Source organism: Emydura macquarii, unplaced genomic scaffold (genome assembly GCF_026122565.2).
Source record: "Emydura macquarii macquarii isolate MOO-44397 ecotype Brisbane River unplaced genomic scaffold, CSIRO-AGI_Emac_v2 contig_1122, whole genome shotgun sequence".
Lineage (NCBI taxonomy): Eukaryota > Metazoa > Chordata > Testudines > Chelidae > Emydura > Emydura macquarii.
In genome coordinates, this window is record NW_027131259.1 from 127,735 (window position 1) to 148,477 (window position 20,743).

At 60.1% G+C, this 20,743-nt stretch overlaps 1 protein-coding gene across 1 annotated transcript; it reads left to right on the forward strand.

Annotated features, from left to right (window-relative positions):
* Positions 1-6,904: 6,904 nt before the first annotated feature.
* GRIN2D (glutamate ionotropic receptor NMDA type subunit 2D) lies at positions 6,905-18,431 on the forward strand. Its single transcript, XM_067546473.1, is given in 13 exon segments — positions 6,905-7,312; positions 8,601-9,193; positions 9,765-9,879; positions 10,282-10,493; positions 10,726-10,894; positions 11,274-11,427; positions 11,657-11,782; positions 12,973-13,202; positions 14,087-14,247; positions 14,670-14,857; positions 15,367-15,599; positions 16,940-17,049; positions 17,051-18,431. Coding segments are annotated over 13 exon segments (4,080 nt in total).
* The last annotated feature ends 2,312 nt before the right edge of the window (positions 18,432-20,743 follow it).

The following is a 20,743-nucleotide window of genomic DNA, read 5'->3' on the forward strand; positions in this document are numbered from 1 at the left end:
TTATGCAAGAGGGGGCTCTCTGGGGGTGGAGCAGCCCAGAGGATTGGTCCATGGAACCAGTCGCTATGCCAGAGGGATTTGTGTTGGGTGCCTGGCATTGGATAGCTGGTCCATACAGAATGGTGGTCATTACACAAGATCTTGGGGGCAGGGCAGCCCCTATCACTGGTTGCTAGAGGAGGGTGTATCCGGATGGGGTGCAAGAAGGATTTGAATGGCAGCAGGATGAAATGGGAGTGATTTCTCAGCTGGTCATTATATTAATCACTGCCTGTCTGGAGGTGAAAGGAGAAATGTCTCAGTTCTTCAGGGAGCTGGAACTCTCCCTGTTCTGCAGAGAGAGAAACTGAGGTGCACAGAGAGAGCTGGGACTACAGCCCATTACCCCACCCCACTCTAATCCCTGTACACTCTACTGCCCTCCCAGAATCAGCCCCCAAATCTCTCCTGCTCCCCTTCGCCTGGGGGCTTCTTTCTTTCTTTCTTTCTTTCTTTCTTTCTTTCTTTCACCCTTTCCTGTCTGTCACCCTGTCTGGAGCGGTTCACAACCAGGCCTGCCCACCTCAGGGCAGACTGTCAAGAAACAGGGCCCGGACCCCAAACTGGTTGCGAGTGCTATAATTAGATTGCACCAGCCATGTACCAAGTGTGAATGCTTCAAGGCCTACAACAGCCTTAACACGGAGTCATCGACAGTGCGCCAGTCTATCTTGCCACTCAGGTGAGCCCACCGTTGCAATAGATGGTCCCTTCCGCTAAAAATCCCGGTAATATTCGGGTTACTCCCACTCACTTACCCCAGGTCAATTGCACCTTAGGTCTCACACCAAAGACAATACCTGTAGCCAATCCTGGAATAAATTAACTAGAGATGTATTAACTGGGAAAAAGAAACAGAGCAACTGACAAGGTTAAAGCAGGTGAAACACACACAAATGAGATACAGTCTTAGGGTCCAGGAGGTGACAGTAGCTGCTATGATGTGCACGCTCTGGATGGCCTCGAGGGCTAACCCAAGCCAAGTATCTTGGGGATCCCTTGCTTATGCTTAGAAATATTGCCCTCTCTGAATGCCAAGTGGCATAGTGACTGCAATTTTCTTCCCTTATTCCCTCCCCCCAGAGTTCAAATTGTGATGGGACGTCCTGTCTCCATGGGCATGGGGGGAGCAGGCAACAAAGTCTTTTGTCCCCTGGTGTTCCACAATGGTTTGCTTGGCGTCTCCCGGCCTTCTTGTGTTGGGCAGGAGATGACACCTCTTGTGGTGAACTGGGATTTCTCCGGTGCTTAATTTGTAATGAAAGAGGTACCAGGGATCAAGCAATTTTTAAATTTTCATAACAGACCAGGCAAGCCCAGAGGTGCTGGGGCTATGAACGGCCGGGGTTCAGCTCTGGTACAAATTCAGCACTGGATTTCTCTCCGGACTGGGGGGTTTTGAGTTTCAGAACAACCACTTCTATGGTTACAGAGCAAACATTTTAAATATTACCTTAGAAGGTAGGACACAGATATTAGAGGTGAGATTAATGCAAGCAGCAACTGACACGCATTTCATGAAGTCCAAACACCTCTCCATAAATCTAATGCCTATTTTGACGATGGTAACACACCGGTGTACCAGGCTGGCTTCCAGCTACGCATATGTCAGTGTTCAGTGAGGCTTGGGGGCCTTGGCACGAACTGGCACCTCGTCTGCCAGCGTCACGCTTTCTTGCTTTCCTCACGCCGGGGGCAGCAGTCCATGCCCCATCCAGCAAATTCCTGGCCCTGTCCTCTGAGGTCACCCCTTTCTGGGGCACCCGGACTCCTGGGTCCTATGACTTCCCCCCTCAAAGTTGTCCCCCTTCTTCTCAGATGCCCTCCTGGGTCCTGTGACCTCAGAGATCAGTCCTGGCCTGGAGCACCTGGGTTTCTGGGTCCTCATCAAGGCTGAGGTCTCCTCAGCTTCCCCTTCTGAAACACCGGAACTCCTGTGTCCTCCAGTTCCCCCGCAACCACCTACCTACTTACTCTGGATCCCTACCCCAGTGCCTGGGAGACAAAGGACTAGTGGTGGGGGAGGGAAACACTCCCCCCCTCCCCAGGAGATCCCAGAGACAGGTGTTCACATGCACAGTCATAGCCCACACATATCCCGGCACAAGCCAATCCCTGAGACAGGCACAGATGCAACCAGAGCCAGCCCCTCTTCCCTCCCCCCACCCCAGCAAGGAGATTCCCAGAAACAGGTGAGCCCACACATCCCTCATAAAGAGATACCAGAGACTCGTGCAGATACAGTCGAACTCTGTGTCCCCTCACAAGCAGAGTCCAGAGACAGGCAGTCTCACACACACACAGCCAGGCACAGAGCCCTGAGGAAGACTGTAAGACGTGCACAGTCAGTTGCAGAGCCCAGAAACAGGCAGCCACACACACACATAGTCAACAGGTAGTCACATATGCACAGTCGGGTCTGAGCCCATTCCGATTTGAACCGTGTGCCCTGAATTGGGCTTTGCAGCTTCTCTCCCAGGGCAGGACCTTGAACCCTGCAGCCGGCTGTATTGCCTCCAAGTTTGGCTGTCACCAGGTGAGAACAGAACAGCCGTTCTCTTCCTCATGAGGTACCTTCCCACAAGGGTCCTGCTGTCACATGGGAGTAGTGGGAATCTCATGTGGAGAAGTTCGGGAGATTCTGGCATCTTCCAACCATTTGACGTCAGTCAGAGCCGCCTGTAGCTAGGGACAAAATCTGACTCTGTGTGCAAATTACAATGCATCTGCACACACAACCACTACAGCATGTAGTCAACCTCCCATCCAATATACTCTGCATGTGACAACTCCACCAGTCGTGTTACACTCGTGTGCAGAGAGATCATCTTGAGAAATGTAACTACATATGCTCTGAAGGACACAAAGATGTTCAGACTGTACCTCCACACTCTCATAAATATGCCATACCTACACACTAGAATGCTGTAGCTGCACACCCTCTCTGACTGTAACCACACACACACTTTACGACTGTATCTACATACTGTCATAAATACACCTTCACACTGGAACTACATACCCTCATAAATACCCTCTCAGACTGTGCCTACACACTTTCACACTATAGCTACACCCTATTCATGCTGTCCCTACACATCTTTCCAGACTGTACCTACAACCCTCCCCAGCGTAGCTACCCACCATACTCTATTGATACACAGCTACAAGTGCATTTTCAGGCTGTACCTACACACTTTCATGGTGTAGGTGCACAACTTCGCACTCTCAGGTGGAAGCTACATACTTTCACACTGGACCCAAACCTGCATCCTTTCATACTGTACTTACACCCTAACCTAAGCATATTTTCATGCTGTAGCCATACACACTCAGACTGTGTTTATGCACCCACAACAATGCACAGTCATGCTGTACCTATATTTTTACACTGTGGTTACACAGCCATATAAATACACTCGTAGGCTCCAGCAACACACATACACAATACAGTACTCATCATGCTGTACCTACACGGCATCATAAATTCACATTCTCACTGTACTTATACATCTTCAGATTTTCAGGCTGTAACTGCACATCCCCATAATACACATTCACACTGTAGCTACACCCGTGCAGTCTAGATCTACACCCCCACCAAGTACCCTTTCATGCTGTACCTACAGCAACTTCAGACCAGAGGCATGAGGCAGTCACACTGACTCTACAGCCCATACATAGCACGGTATCTATTCACCATCAAACACCACCACTGCAGACACTTCAGCAACAGGCAACCTGTTTCTCCATTGGTCCCACCACCTGTTCCCTTGTCCATCCCTCCACCTGTTCCCTTGTCCATCTCTCCGCCTGTCTCTGTCCATCCTTTCTCCAGTTTCTCTGTCCATGCCTCTGCCTGTCCCCTTGTCCATCCTTCCGCCTGTCTCTGTCTGTGCCTCTGCCTGTCTCCCTGTCCAGGCTTCCCCCTGTCCCTTTGTCTGTCCCTCCGTCTGTCTGTCTGTCCATCCCTCCGCATGTCTCTCCCATCCCCAAGGCCTCTGTCTGCCTGTTTTCTTCCCTACGCCCCAGTTCTCTGGCACGATCCCCCCCACCCCCTGTTCTAGTTCCCAGAATAACCCTCTAATAGGTGTTTATGAGAATGTCTCCCCTGCCCTGGTGGAAGCAGAAAGCCTGACTATTAGCTGTTCTGCATGGCCGAGCTGAACCAGCTGCAGCGAGCGAGACCAGCCCCTTGATTGGGATCCAGAAAGGGCGGGAGGGGGGAGTTGCAGCGGGGAGACAGAGAGAAAGAACCGCCAGAAAGAATCTCTTTGCTCCCTCGCTGCACAAAAGACAGCCTCTGCCTGCCCTGGGCCGCTGAGATGGGGCCCCTCTGGATGGTGGCGCAGGGGCTGTTTATATGGGGACCCCTTGCCCGGCACTGAGATGCGGCTGCCTCTGGGGTGGGGCGTGAGGGCTGTGGGTGGATGGACGTGTGCCCGTCCCCCCAGGGTCGTGTATGTTTCCATGTTTCCCTCCAGCTGAGACGTGAGACAGACAGGGAAGAATGAAAGGGAGAGAGGCCAGAGAGGCGCCGCTGCCCCAGGGGGGAGAGGAAATCAATACACTTCCAGTAGGAGGAAAGCGGAGGGGAAGGGGGGGTGACAGAGCAGAGACTGAAGATGAATGAGGGCTCATGGAGCAGGACTGGCTGACTCAATTGGGTGTCTTGGCAGCAGGACTCCTGGGTTCTCTCCCTGCTCCGGGAGGGGAGTGGAGTCTGGTGGTTAGAGCCGGGGGGCTGGGAGCCAGGACGCCTGGGTTCTGGCTGTGGGAGGGGAGCATGCTGGGACGGCTGTATCTTAGGGGGTCTCTGTGTGTGCATTTCTCTCCATCTGAGCACTGTGGGATGTGTGTCTCCGTCAGGCCCAGACGGGGTTCAGGTGTAGTTTTTCCGAGGTGCGTCGGTGAGTATTTTCCCGCGTTTGGGGGAGATGCGTGTGTATGTGTGTGTGAGCCACGGGTCTTATCTGGGGGGGCAGAGAGGGGACGGGGTACCGGCGTAGATGGGCCTGTGGCTCTGATCGGGGATCGCAGGGACAGGGTAGGATACCGAAGTAGATGGGCCTGTGGTTCTGATTGGGGATGGCAGGAATGGGGCAGGATACCGGGATAGATGGGCCCATGGGTCTGCACGGTGGCATGGGGGAAGGGGGGTTAACCCCGGTATATATGGAATCTATTATCCTTTACAAGGCTGTAATTTCCGGAGCTGGCAATCAGTGAAAGTGTTTCTATTCCCGGGCGGATAATCAGGGCCGGCAGTTTACTCTGCTAATCAGCACCTTGTGTTAGCGCCTTCCCACCCCCCCAGAGCCAGCTGTGGGGCAGCAGGAACGTGCTGCTAACAGACAGCACGGGGGGGGGGTATGGGACATGGGGCCTTTCTGGAAGGGGTGGCGGACTCTATGTGTGAATTGAGGGGGAGAGGAGGCTCTGGGGATGAATGTGAAATATTCAGGCACCTGCATACGTTCCCCTCAATTCCGCGCCTGACAAGAATGATCCCCAGACACCTGGGTTCTGCCTTCCCACCTGTCCTCATGCCCCGCAAAAATCAGAGAACTGGACCTTACACAGAGGGAACACCTCAGACCACTAGACCCCACTCCCCTCCCAGAGCTGGGGCTAGAACCCTGGAGTCCTGCCTCCCAGCCCTTGTCTCCCCTGAGGTGGATGCCGTGGGCGTGAGGTGTCAGGTTCCCAGCCTGAAGGAGGCTGTGTGTGTGTGTGTGTGTGTGTGTGTATGTGGGGGGGTTGGAACTGGGGCAGGAGGAGCAGATGGGCCCTTGGGAGATGGGGCCAAGCGGGGGAGGGGCTGCGATGCCTGACTTTGCCTGTGCCCCCCAGGCCAATGGATGGGCTGGGCTCAGGCTGGGCGTCTGTCCATCAGTGCAGGAGGCCCTGGCACAGCCGGCTGCGGCTGCCCGGCGAGGGCAGAGAGTGTCCGACTCCCACCAGGCTTGGGAGTGAGCCATGAACCCATCGACCCTGGTATCCCGGCCCCTTCGTGCCCCCTTGCTCAGATCCATGGCCCATCCAGCCCCATAGCCAGTGTATGCTTGCACCCAGTCCCTTCGTACGGGTACACATTTTGGGGAGAGTCTGGGGGTGGATCCTGGAGGGGGGTGAATCCTGGTGCTGGTGCCCTGGGCTGTGGATCCCGCCGGGCGGGTAGAAAACTCCCACGCTGTCAAATTAAGGCTCGGGGTTCTTCCAGGATCACTGGAGGCCCTTTCCCGCCTGACCCTCTCGCCAGCTGGGGGCCCAACGGTGCGGGACCAGCCTGGGTCCCAGTGGCAGGGGCCGGCCTGGCCCCGAGGCTCTGACAGGTGCAGACGGGCGTCAAGAAGGAACCGGCCACCGGCCGGGCCCTTCCCCACCAGCCGGCCCAACGCGCAGCTTCAGCTGGCCTGTTACGGCCCCTCTCCTGGTCGTGCAGCAAGAACCAGAGAAACAAAGAGCCATAAAAACTGCTGGGCCGCAGTACGCAGCCATCGCCAAAGTGCTGCCAAAGTCTGGGGCCTCTCCCGTCTCGGGGGGCGCCAGCTCCCATCCGGCCCCACGGTGGGCGATGATGCGTACAGTCACATGGGCCTAATTCTCTCTCTTCTTTGTCTCCCTCTCATCTATCTCTATCCTTCTCCACCCATTCTCCCTCTTTTCTGTCCCCTTCCACTTCTCTTCTCCCTCTGCCCTTCCCTCTGACCCACTCCTCCCCCCGCCGTGGGGCCCTCCCCTTCTCTCTCATCCCTCTGCTCCCCTCACCTGATTGCTGCCCCTCTCCTATGTCCCCCCCTCCCTCCTCTGCTGTGGTGCCCCCCTCACACCCGATACAGGGGAAGTGCTGAGGCCCTGCGAGATGAGCCTGTCCCCTGGCCCCCCTGCTGCTAGGATGCTCTTTGTGCTGGCTCTGGCCTGTGCCAGCCCCTTCCTGGATCTGCGCCCGGACGGGCCACGCTTGCTCAACGTGGCCATCGTCTTCAGTGGCTCGTCCTACACCCCCGAGAGCGCCCGCTTCGCACCCGCCGCCTTCCGCAACTTCTCAATGGAGGTGAACCCTGTTTCGGTGCTGCTCAACGACACCAACCCCCACAGCCTCATCGTGAACCTGTGCGACGTCCTCTCTTCCCTGCACATCCACGGGGTGGTCTTCGAGGACGACATGCGCACCGAGGCTGTGGCCCAGATCCTGGACTTCATCTCAGCCCAGACCTCAGTGCCCATCATCAGCATCAACGGGGGCTCGGCCATTGTGCTCACACCCAAGGTGAGTGTTGGGTTCCACACCTGACCTCATGTGCCACACACTTATCCCTGTAATCCCCACCCCTATGCTCAGCTCAACCCAACAAAACCACACTCAACCCAACCCAACCACACTCAACCTATCCCTAACCAACCACACTCAACTCAACCAAACCACACTCAACCCAACCCATCCCTAACCAACCACACTCAACACAACCACCCTCAACACAACCAGAACCCAACCACACTCAACTCAATCCAACAAAACCACACTCAACCCAACACAAATCCCACTCAATCCAATCCAGCCACACTCAACTCAACCCAACTAAACCACATTTAACTCAACCCAACCACACTCAACTCAACCCAACCCAACCTGATTACACTCAAGCTATCCCAATCCAATGCAACGCGACCACACTCAACCCATCCAACCCCAAAACAACCGAACCATACCGAACACCATCCCGACCCATCCCAAACCAACCACACTCAATCCAACCCAGCCACATTCAACTCAACCCACCCACAGCTCAGCCCAATGCCACCCCAACCCAACCATATTCAACCCATCCCAATCCCAACTCAAACCAGCTCAGTTCATTCACAGCCAACCCAACTGCAACTCAGCTCAACTCAGCATCTCGGCACAAACCTCAGTGCTCAACATTGGTATCAACAGGGGCTCAGCCATCATGCTCACACCCAAGGAGAGGGGGTTGCCAGGCCCCATGCCCATGCCTATATGCTCCCAAACTCATCCCGACACACCTCACCCATATGTCCAACTCAGCCCGACTCCAACCCAACCTTAACTCAACCCAATGCAGGCAACAAAGCTCAACCTAACCCAACCCAACGCAACATAACAGCCCATCCCGACATAATGGAGAACAGCATAACACCCATTCCTGACCCAACCCAACCCAACCTGCCCAGCCCAATGCAACCCAAACCAATCAACATAACCCAACCCAATCCTATACGCTCAGTCTAACCCAATGCAGCCCATCATCTCAGCTCACACCTCCATGCCCCTGTGCCCATTATTGGTAGTGTATGTGTTGGGACTGAGACATCAGCAGACCTGTGGAGGGGTAGGGGGAAGCCCAGGTGAGGAATTCCACAGAGTCTGTGGTTTATGAGGGGCATCAATAGAGCTGCAGTAGGAGGGGGAGCTCAGGGCTAGGATAGCAGAAGGCTGCAGGTCAGAATTGAGGGGCATTGGCACGGCCAGGATGGTATGAGGCTGCAGGTTGGGACTGAGGAGCACCCCCTGACCTCCCCATTTTCCCCCTGCCCAGGAGAAAGGCTCCACCTTCCTGCAGCTAGGCTCCTCGACGGAGCAGCAGCTGCAGGTGATGTTCGAGGTGCTGGAGGAGTACGACTGGACGGCCTTCGCTGTCATCACCACACTCTTCCCCGGCTACGAGGACTTCGTGGACTACATCGAGGTGCTGACTGACAGCAGTTTCATCGGCTGGGAACACCGGGGCGTTCTGACCCTCAACCTGACCGATGACCCTGACGGCTCCCAGCTCAAGCGCCAGCTGCGGGAGATCCCCGCCCAGATCCGCCTGCTCTACTGCTCCCGCGAGGAGGCGGAGAGTGTCTTCCGGGCAGCACGGGACGCCGGCCTCACTGGACCTGGCTATATCTGGTTCATGGTGGGCACCAACCTGGGTGGCACTGACTACATGCCTGAGCACCTGCCTGTCGGGCTTTTCACGGTGCTGTCAGCCGGCTGGCGTGACGACCTCCACCATCGTGTCCAGAATGGGGTGGCCATCATTGCCAAGGGTGCTGAAGCGCTCTCCAGGGACTACGGCTTCCTTCCTGAGTTCAACAACAACTGCCGGGCGCCCAACCTCAGCCAGATCCATGAAAACCTCCACCGGTGAGTTGAGGGATCCGGGGGGGGGGGGCAGATCTACACCAGGTGTTGGTGGGGGCAGAGCTATGAGAACGCAGTGCCCATCAACACAATCCAATCTCAACCCAACCCCAGCCACAGCCCAATAGAACCAACTCAGTGGGATGGGTGGGCAGATCCACGGGAATCTGGTGCCCATCGATGTAATCCCAACCCAGCTCAAGCCAGTCCCACCCGGCACAACCCCACTCAACACTAACCCAACTGAGTCAATCCCAACTCAACATAACCCACCCAACAGGGGAGGCGAGCAAATCCACAACAACCTGTACTGGTGAGTGAGGTGGGGGCAGATCTGCTCATCAGCAGAACCCAACCTAACGCCAACCCAATTCACCCCAAGCCCACCTCAGCCCAACCACACTCAACCCAACCCAACATAACCCACCCAACGGGGGAGGAGACAGACCCATGACAACCTGCAGTGCCCCGGAGTCTGGAGCAGAAGAGGAAATGGAACATGCCTATGAGACAGAGGGGTGCCGGCAGAGCTGAGGTGCGATGGGTCCCTCCTTAACTCTCTCCCCACTGCCAGGTATTTCATGAACATCACATGGGGGCAGAAGGATTTCTCCTTCAATGAGGATGGCTACCTCATTAACCCTTCACTGGTTGTCATCTCCCTCAACAAGGAGCGCACTTGGGAGGTGGTGAGTACCTGACCCTGCCCACCCCTCTGCCCCATCCCTTGCCACAGCCCCGCCCCATATATGTGTCCGACTGCCAGCTCTGTGCCCTCCCCCTAAAAGAGTCTCCCAACCCCCATCTTTCTGCCCAGTGGGATGGAGTCAAGTTTGGAGGGACAGGTTTGAGGTGGGTCAGAGAGTGAGTTGGGGGGCAGGTTTGGGGAGTTGAGAGGTGAGTTTGGGGGCAAGTTTGGGGAGTTGAGGTGTGGGTTTGGGGGGCAGGTTTGGCGAGCTGAGGGATGGGTTTGTGGGCAGGTTTGGGGGATCTGGGGTGCATCTGGGATGTATCCGGTGGTGCTGGGTGAGTTTGGTGGGAATGGGGCACAGGGACCCTGCCATGACGCCGCCCACCCCATCCCCGGGCAGGTGGGGAGCTGGGAGCACCAGATCCTGCGCATGAAGTACCCGGTCTGGTCGCGCTATGGCAAGTTCCTGCAGCCCGTGGACGACGACCAGCACCTGACGGTGGCCACGCTGGAGGAGCGGCCCTTCGTCATCGTTGAGAACATCGACCCAGCCACCGGCACCTGCATCCGGGACTCGGTGCCCTGCCGCAACCAGCTGAACCGCACCGACAGGTACCTGCCCTGCCAGCTTCCCCGAAACAGTGCCCCTGGATGGGAGCTCCGCCCGGCGCTGCGAGCTTCCCCACAGCAGTGCCCCCGGCCGGGAGGCTCCGCCCAGCACCATGAGCTTCCCCGTGACAATGTCCCAACTGGAGACTCCGCTGCTGTGAGCTTCCCCCAGCAGTGCCCGCTCAGAACTGCCCTCTCCGTCCGTCCCCAACCCTTTCCACTCCCCCTCCTGCAGCCACCCCACGGACCCGCTGCTCTTTGAGAAGAAATGCTGCAAAGGGTTCTGCATCGACATCCTCAAGCGCCTGGCGAAGACCGTGGGCTTCACCTACGACCTCTACCTGGTCACCAATGGCAAACACGGCAAGAAAATCGACGGGGTCTGGAATGGCATGATCGGGGAGGTGAGACACCTCTGCCCCCTCACTGCTCCCCACTCCTCTCCCAGAGCTGGGGATAGAACCCAGGAGTCCTGGTTCCCAGCCCCCCTAGGTTGGTGCCACTTTCCCCCTTCTTGGGGATCCCCAATTTCTCTGCCTCCCCCCAGAAACCTTCAGGCAGGTGGGGGGTTTCTTTCAGGGACACCCCAAATCTCACCTGTTCGATTCTCCCTCCCCCAAAATCCTTCCCTGCAAGTTTTGGGGTCTCCCTTTGTCCCCCTGAACTGCACAGGTGGGTTAGGGGGTAAGACCCCCCGCCTTGCCTGGGGTGCATTGGGAAGGGTATGGCCCTTTGAAGGCTCTGCCCCTCCCCGCTCACCCCTCCCTTTTGGTCTCCCCCCAGGTGTTTTACCTGCGCGCCGACATGGCCATCGGCTCCCTGACCATCAACGAGGAACGCTCGGAGATCATCGACTTCTCCGTGCCCTTCGTGGAGACGGGCATCAGCGTCATGGTCTCCCGGAGCAACGGGACCGTCTCGCCCTCTGCCTTCCTGGGTCAGCGCCCGCCACCGCCAGGGGGCACCGGAGGGGGGGGGGGGGGAGAAGCAGGGCAGGAGAGCTAGCTGTGGGGGCAGTTCCTGGCTGCTCCAGCTCCAGTCTCTCCCAGCAGGGGGGGCTGTGGGGAATAGAACCCAGGAGTCCTGGCTCTCAGCCCCCCACTCCCTTCCCAGAGCCGTTGAGTGAACCCGGGCGTCCGAGCACTGATTCTCCCCTCCCCACGCAGAGCCCTACAGCCCCGCTGTCTGGGTGATGATGTTCGTCATGTGTCTGACCGTGGTGGCCGTCACTGTCTTCATCTTCGAGTACTTCAGCCCCGTGGGCTATAACCGCAGCCTCGCTGCCGGGAAACGTGAGTCCTTCCCTCGCCCCCCGCGCTGCAGCCTGGGGCAGCAGGGGGCTGTGGGTCGGGAGGGAGGGGTGCTGGCAGGGCTGGTGGGGAGCACAGGGCTGGGAGGGCAGGGGTCGGTGGGGCGGGACTGAGGGGCACCAGCTGGGCTGGGTGGGGTGCACAGGAGGGGTCGTGGGGGATGACCCTGCCCATGGTCACAAGCGGAGTGCCCCAGGGGTCGGTCCTGGGGCCGGTTTTGTTCAACATCTTCATTAATGATCTGGAGGATGGGGTGGATTGCACCCTCAGCAAGTTTGTGGATGACACTAAGCTGGGGGAGTGGTAGATACCCTGGAAGGTAGGGATAGGATACAGAGTGACCTAAACAAACTGGAGGATTGGGCCAAAAGTAATCTAATGACGTTGAACAAAGAAAAGTGCAGAGTCCTGCACTTAGGACGGAAGAATCCCATGCACAGCTACAGACTGGGGACCGACGAGCTGGGCAGCAGCTCTGCAGAAAAGGACCTGGGGGTAACAGTGGATAAAAAGCTGGATCTGAGTCAGCAGTGTGCCCTGGTTGCCAAGAAGGCTAATAGCATATTGGGCTGCATTAGGAGGGGCATTGCCAGCAGGTCACGGGAAGTGATCATTCCCCTCTATTCGGCATTGGTGAGGCCGCATTTAGAATATTGTGTCCTGTTTTGGGCCCCCCACTACAAAAAGGATGTGGACAAGTTGGAGAGAGTCCAGCGGAGGGCAACAAAAATGGTTGGGGGGCTGGAGCACAAGACTTATGAGGAGAGGCTGAGGGAACTGGGCTTGTTTAGTCTGCAAAAGAGAAGAATGAGGGGGATTTGATAGCAGCCTTTAACTACCTGAAAGGGGGTTCCAGGGAGGATGGGGCTAGGCTGTTCTCGGTGGTGGCAGATGACAGAACAAGGAGCAACGGTCTCAAGTTGCAGTGGGGGAGGTCTAGGTTGGACATTAGGAAAAAGTTTTTCCCTAAGCAGGTGGTGAAGCACTGGAATGGGTTACCTAGGGAGGTGGTGGAATCTCAATCTTTGGAGGTTTTTAAGCTGCGGCTTGACAAAGCCCTGGCTGGGATGATATAGCTGAGGTTAGTCCTGCTTTGAGCAGGGGGTTGGACTAGATGACCTCCTGAGGTCCCTTCCAACACTATGATTCTATGATTCTATGGTGTTTTGCAGGCACAGGGGGCTCCAAGTTCACCATCGGCAAATCCATCTGGCTGCTCTGGGCTCTGGTCTTCAACAACTCGGTGCCGGTGGAGAACCCCAAGGGCACCACCAGCAAGATCATGGTGCTGATCTGGGCCTTCTTCGCCGTCATCTTCCTCGCCAGCTACACAGCCAACCTGGCCGCCTTCATGATCCAGGAGGAGTACGTGGACACGGTGTCGGGGCTGAGCGACCGCAAGGTGAGGCTCCCCCTTCCACTGCCCCCACCCGACGTCTCCTCCGCAGCTGGGCGGGCGGGTGGGATCCCTCCCGGATCCCCGTCCCCACGCTCCCCAGGCCAGGTGCGGTCAGTCCATGGACCCCGCTAGATCCAGCCTGTCTCGCTCCAGCCGATCAAGGGATCTTGCTGGAGTCAATCCATGCCCAGAGCTCGACACATCCCGTCCAGACAGATCCCATCAACTCCTGGATCTCCAGCGAGCCAATCCAGCCAGATCCGAGCAGCCCACCGGTCCCACTAGCTCACCGACCCCGCTGGCCCCTGGATCTCAGCAGAGATGGTCTAGACCAGTGGTTCCCAACCCGTGTCCCGCGGGCCATCCAAGTGGCCCATCGCTCCCCTCCCGCTGGCTGCAGAAGGGAGCCGCTGCCTGAGGACCCAGGGGGGAGCGCACGGGGCTACAGGACGCGTACAGTTTCCTTGGTGCAGCCAGGGGCACCGGAGATGAACGAGGAGGCAGCCTCCTTCCATCTGGCTGTGGGGGGGAGGGGGGGGCTGCTGGCAGAGACCGGTGGCCCGTCAGGGCTGTAAAAATGATATCTGTGGCCCACGAGCCGAAAAGGTTGGGGATCGTCAGAGAGCCGGTCTCGCTGGGTCTGGTCCCGTCGTAGATCTTAACAGATCCAATCGTGGGTGCCAGTCAGTGGATCTTGGCCAACCCATAGGCCTGGCTCGGTCCAGCTGATCCCTGGGTCGCGATCCCCAGGGGCACGGGATGGGGCAGGCAGCGGGAGGGGGGACGAGGCTGCTTGGCATCTCCCCCAAACACCGGGGCGAGGAGAGGGGGATGCCTGACCCCTGCGGGGGGGTAATTAATCTCTTCCACCCCCCCTCGCTCCCCAGTTCCAGAAGCCCCAGGACCAGTACCCACCACTCAAGTTCGGCACGGTGCCGAACGGCAGCACGGAGAAGAACATCCGGAGCAACTACCCCGACATGCACAGCTACATGGTGAAGTACAACCAGCGCAGCGTGGAGGACGCCCTGCAGCACCTCAAATCGGGGTGAGGGGCGTGGCCGGGAGGGAGGGGGTGTGGCCAAGGATGGGGCTATAGGGGCTGGCTGGGAGGGAGATGGGGGGGCAGGAAGGAGAGGGGGTAGGGCTGGAATTTGGGGGGGAGATGGGGAGAGGGGGGCTGGAGGCAAGGCCAGGGGGTGGGCATGCCTGGAGGGCAATGGGCCAGGGGGGATGGGCAGGGGGTGGGGCTGAGGGAGAAGAGGTGAAGGGTGAGGGGGGAATGTGGGGCGGAGTTAGAGGGCGAGGGGGAGCAAGGGGCAGGGCTGGGGGGTGTGGGGCGAGGTGGGGGGGGGTGGAAGCTGGGCTAAGGGGCAGACCAGGTTAGGCTGGTGTTCTCCAGCCCCACACCCTCCCCCCAAAACGCTGTCGCCCCCTCCTCCGATCACCCCGCCCCCTCTCCCCCCGCAGGAAGCTGGACGCCTTCATCTACGACGCGGCCGTGCTGAACTACATGGCGCGGAAGGACGAGGGCTGCAAGCTGGTGACCATCGGCAGCGGGAAGGTCTTCGCCACCACCGGCTACGGCATCGCCCTGCAGAAGGGCTCCAAGTGGAAGCGCCCCATCGACCTGGCGCTGCTGCAGTTCCTGGGCGACGGTACGGGCCGCCCGGACGCCTGGGTTCTGTGCCGGCGCGGGGGGGAGAGAGAGAGAGGGACATCTAGTGGTTACAGCAGGGGGGCTGGGAGCCGGGACACCTGGGTTCTCTCCCCGGCCCTGTGCAGGGAAGGGGGGTGTAGTGGTTACAGCAGGGCGGGCTGGGAGCCAGGACACCTGGGTTCTCTCCCCAGCTCTATGCAGGGATGGGAGGTGTAGTGGTTACAGCAGGGCGGGGCTGGGAGCCAGGACACCTGGGTTCTCTCCCCGGCCCTGTGCGGGGAAGGGGGTGTAGTGGTTACAGCAGGGCGGGCTGGGAGCCAGGACACCTGGGTTCTCTCCCCGGCTCTGTGTGGGGAAGGGGGGTGTAGTGGTTACAGCAGGGCGGGCTGGGAGCCAGGACACCTGGGTTCTCTCCCCGGCTCTGTGCGGGGAAGGGGGGTGTAGTGGTTACAGCAGGGGGGCTGGGAGCCGGACGCCTGGGTCCCATGCCTGCCCCCTGCCTCGCAGACGAGATCGAGATGCTGGAGCGGCTGTGGCTCTCGGGGATCTGCCACAACGAGAAGATCGAGGTGATGAGCAGCAAGCTGGACATCGATAACATGGCCGGCGTCTTCTACATGCTGCTGGTGGCCATGGGGCTGAGCCTGCTGGTCTTCGGCTGGGAGCACCTCATCTACTGGAAGCTGCGGCACTGCCTGCGCCACGCCGGGCAGCTGGACTTCCTGCTGGCCTTCAGCCGGGTGAGGGGCGGGCATGGCTGGGGGGGGGGGGGCCGTCTGACCCTCCCCCCCGCCCCCGTCTGTCTGCACATCTCCGTCCGTTGTCCATCTTCTGCCCGTCCGCCGTCCATCCTCACACACCTGTCCGCGTCCTGCGCCCATCTGTCTGCTCGTCTGCATCTGGCCCTCCGGCCTCTGTCTGCCCCCGTCTCCCACCCTCGCCATCCTTCACCCCCCACCCCTCTCCATCCACCCCCCCCCCCGCACCCCGCTAGCCATCCTCGTGTCACTGTAATAACGGTCCCCCCTCTAGCTGCTGCAGTGGTGTCACGGCAATAGTGGTCCCCCCTTAGCAGACCCTGCAGCAGTGTCGCTATAATAATGGTCCCCCCCTTGAGCATATGCTGCAGCGGTGTCACTGTAATAATGGTCCCCCCAGCATATGCTGCAGTGGTGTCACTGTAATAATGGTCCCCACAGCATACGCTGCAGTGGTGTCACTGTAATAATGGTCCCCCCAGCATATGCTGCAGTGGTGTCGCTATAATAATGGTCCCCCAGCATATGCTGCAGCGGTCTCACTGTAATAATGGTCCCCCCTTAACCATGTTGCTGTAATAATGGATCCCCCAGTCTACATTGCAGCGGTGTCACGGCAATAGTGGTCCCCCCTTAGCAGACCCTGCAGCGGTGTCGCTATAATAATGGTCCCCCCCTTGAGCATATGCTGCAGCGGTGTCACTGTAATAATGGTCCCCCCAGCATACGCTGCAGTGGTGTCACTGTAATAATGGTCCCCCCTTAACCATGTTGCTGTAATAATGGATCCCCCAGTCTACATTGCAGCGGTGTCACGGCAATAGTGGTCCCCCCTTAGCAGACCCTGCAGCAGTGTCGCTATAATAATGGTCCCCCCTTGAGCATATGCTGCAGCGGGGTCACTGTAATAATGGTCCCCCCAGCATATGCTGCAGTGGTGTCACTGTAATAATGGTCCCCCCAGCATATGCTGCAGCGGTCTCACTATAATAATGGTCCCCCCTTAACCATGTTGCTGTAATAATGGATCCCCCAGTCTACATTGCAGCGGTGTTGCTGTAATAATGACCCCCCCCCCAGCATACGCTGCAGCGGTGTCGCTGTAATCATGGTCCCCACTCTGGCGAGCGCTCAGTGCATGGGTGTTGCAGCGATAGCACTCCCTCAGCACAGTGGAGGCGTGTTAGCAGTTCCCCCATAACGCTGTCTGGGGTAGTGTCACGGGTACAGCGCTCGCCCCTGGGCAGTGAGGGGGCATGATCAGTCCTGCCCCCCACTCAATCCCGCCCTCCCGGCCTCACTTCTTCTCTCCCCCCTTCCAGGGCATGTACAGCTGCTGCAACAGTGAAGACCCCAAGACGAATGACCATCAGCAGCTCCCCATCCTGAACCACGGCTACCCCCCCAGCGCGGGGGGGCCACGGCCTTGCCCAGCCCCCCGCCCCACCCCTGCCCTGCAGCAGCTTCCTGCCCCGGGACCGGCGCATCGTGGAGCGCTGGCGCCACGCCCGCAGCCCCAACTGCTACAAGGACCTGTACCCCCCGCCCGCCCCCTCGGAGCCCCCCAAAGCACCCCCCCAGCGCCACGGCCTCCAGAACACCTTCGCCGAGGGCTTCCACCGCTTCTACGGCCCCATCGAGCCCGAGGGGCTGTCGGACCACCTGGGGGCCAGCGGGGGGGCCCCGGCCAAGAAGCTGGGGCCGTGCCAGCTCTCCCCGCCCCCCCGGGGCGTGGAGAACCCCCCGTCCTACTTCGCCATCGTGCGGGAAAAGGAGGGGCCTGAGCCGGCCGCCTCGGCCTGGCAGAGGAAGTCTCTCCGGGGCCTGTATGAAAGTTTCCAGGTGGGCAAGGCCGGGAACCGGACGCCGGAGGCCAAGCCACATGGCGGCAGGGGGTTGAGCAGGGGCCCCTGCGAGGTGGAGTGCGGGCGGCCAGCCCCGGAGACGGGGCGTTACGGCTACACCCGGCTCTCCTACGAGGACGAGCGCAGCCCGCCGCTGGGCGCGGCGCCCTGCGGGCGGGACCGGCGCCAGCGGCACCCCGAGGAGCCATGGGACGGCGAAAGCCAGCCCTTGCTACGGCCCACCCGCCCGACCGGCGGGGGACGCCCCCACGTCTGCCGCAGCCGCTCCCACCCGCTGCCAGCCGGCGCCAGCTTCTCCGGCCAGAGCCGCTACGTGGAGCTCTCGGATTCGGACTCGGAGCCGTGCGACCGGGACGGGCCCTGCCTGGAGACCTCCCCTCCGGCCGGGTCGCCCCCGGCGGACGGGCACAGCTGCTGGTACACGGCCCCCGATTTCTTCTGCACCTACCCCTCCCGGGAGCACCCGCTCTTCGCCCCCCACAAGCCGCTGCGGTACTGGTCGGCCGACAAGCTGGCCCCCTGCCCCTCATGCCACGGGCTGTGCCAGCACTGCGCCAGCCTGGAGCTGCTGCCCCCCCCGACCCCACCCTGTCGCAAGGAGGCCCGGCGCTACTTCAGCTGCTCCGAGGAGCGGCTGGAGCGCCGGCTGGACTGGGAGCACCGCCGCTGCGGCCCCTACGGCTGCCTGGCCTCCCGGCACCACCACGGCCTCTACCGGCGCTGCCACCACCACCACTCCTGTGAGCTGGGCCCGGCCGGCTCCCTCCTGCACCCCACCTCCCGCAGCCTGGAGGACCTGAGCTCCTGCCACCTGGTGCGCTGCGGCCTGGCCCCCCACCGCCTCGGCTTCTCCCCCCCCGAGCACCTCCCACGCCGCCTCAGCCGCAGCGGGGAGCTCTTCGCCCGCCGCGGCTCTGCCCACTTCTCCAGCCTCGAGTCGGAGGTATGACCCAGCCACGGACACGGGGGGGAAGGGGACGTGGGCGCCGGGGTGGCGGGGGCCACGGACCTGGGGAGGGACAGGGCCACGGCCGCTGATGGCACGGACCTGGGGGGACAATGCCATGGGCAGCAGATGCCACAGACCCAGGAAGGGGGGATGGGGCCACGGCAGCTGGTGCCACGGATGCGGGAGCAGGGCGATGCAGCCGCACATCCAGGAGGGTGGGTTAGCTCCTGCTGATAGCAGGGCCCGTGGCGTGGCGGGGGCGGGGAGGGTGGGTTTACACGCCACGGGCTGATGGTCCTGACACTCCCACTGGGAGCCACGGGGCAGTGCCACGCCTGGTACCCCAGACCCTGTGAGAGGCAGGCCCTGCCATGGACCCTTGAGAGAGATGGGAGCCAGCCACAGTGCCACCACTGAACCTGGGGAGGGACCCCGCCACGGACCCACAGAATCAGGGAGGATGGTGTCCCCGGCACCACGGATCCAGGCCGAGATGGACCCAGCTGTCGTGCCACGGATCCGGACGCCGCAGAGCCAGGGGCAGTGAGCCCTGCCTTGGGTGGCCGGTTGCCACTGGAACCAGGAGCCGATGAGGGCAAGGATACCAGCCCACCCCAGTAACCACGGAACCGGCGCAGGAGCCACGGATCAACGGATCCAGCCACGGGCGGGGGACGTTGCTGGTGCCACGTCCCCCACCTCCCACCCCAGACAGTCCAGCTGGAGGGGGATGGGCTAGATCTATCCACCAGGGACCTGGCGGCCGGGGGGGGAATCATCCACGTGGCCAGGCTCCGACCACCCCGCCCTCTCTTGTTTCCAAAGGGCTCTTTCACGGCGGGAGGGGGACACGCTCCCCAGGAAGATACAGATCCGGGGCGGGGGGATCTCACAGGGGGCGGCGTGGGAGCAAAGTGTCCAAGCCGTGGCAGATGTTGGGGGGTCATTTGCAGACTTCCCCTGCTCAAAGGAGATGGGGAAAACGTGGGGGGGGGAGTCTTGCGAGCACTTTGCCATGCGTGGGCCGTGGGGAGCACTGGGGGGGGGTTCCCCCCTTTCAATACACAACCGGGAGTAGCTGTTTCACCTTTTTAAAATCTCTATTTTTCGGGGGAGACGAAACTGTGATTTCAAAACCTGCAAAACTGAAACTGTGATTTCCCCCCCACCACCTCCCCCCCGTTCTCTTCCTCCCCGGCACTTCCCTCCCCCCCTCGTCCTTCGCCGGTGTCTCTTTTCACTGCTTCTCCCCCTGCTACCCCCCCCCTCCGGCTTCCAGTTTATTTTCCTTCCCTCCTTGTCTTTCTTTACGGCCTTTTCATTTTTCTCCTGTCTTTGGGTTTCAGAGCGTTTTTCTCTGCTGACGCTTGGCACTTTTTTCCTTTCATCATTTATCCAACCCCACACGTACCCCTTCTTCCGTCCGTCTGTCCTTCCATTCCCACACACACCCCTCTATCCATCCATCCAACCCCACACCCCTTCGTCCATCCATCCTCCCTCCCTCTATCCAGCCATCCACACCACCCCAAGTCTGTCTGTCTTTGGTTCTACCCCCCCCCCCCCCCCGTTATTTTCTCGGCTGTCATTTCTTTTCAGCCATGGGGACGGTTGGGGGGTGGGGAAGGGCTCTGGGCCATGCTAACTGCTTGGGGGTGTCTGGGGAGGGGGGATGAGCAGAGGGGTCTGGGGAGTCTGGGTACCAGAGGGGGTGGGGTCTGACTGGAGGGGGCAGAGTCTGGGGCCCAAGGTGGGGCGGGCAATGGGGAGTTCTCGTCAAAGCCATGGACTGAGGTGCGGGGCGAGGGGGGGCGCACAGGGGCCATGATCCCCAAATCTGTAGGACCCAGGTATCCTGGGAAAGGGGGAGGGGGAGCTGGGCTGGCGGTTCGGCTTGGAGGGGGGAGTTAGGGGTTCCCAGTTCCCGAGCCCAGCCACGCCTCATGCAGAGTAAAGGGGGGGGGGGGGGTCTTGGCTCAGTCCACCCCCAGGTGTGCAGCACCTGGGGGGAGAGGCCATGGGGGGAGGGTGTCCTCCAATAATGTCTGTTCCTAATAAAGGCTTTTCTATTCCCGCGGCCCCGTGTCCTGTGTGCTCGCAAAGTGGGTGCTGTGGGGTGCTGGCTGGGAGGGGGGGGGGCCCACCGGTTACACAAGCCCCATATCTGCCACCAGGGGGTGCTGTGGGGAGAGGGGTGCGGGCCCTGGCCATGGGGGGAGTAAAGACTCTGCCCCCGTCATTGGTCAGAAAAGCTGAAACCGGCGAGGCCTGCCTGAGTCTGCAGAGAGCCTGGGGCAGGGGGCTGGGAGCCA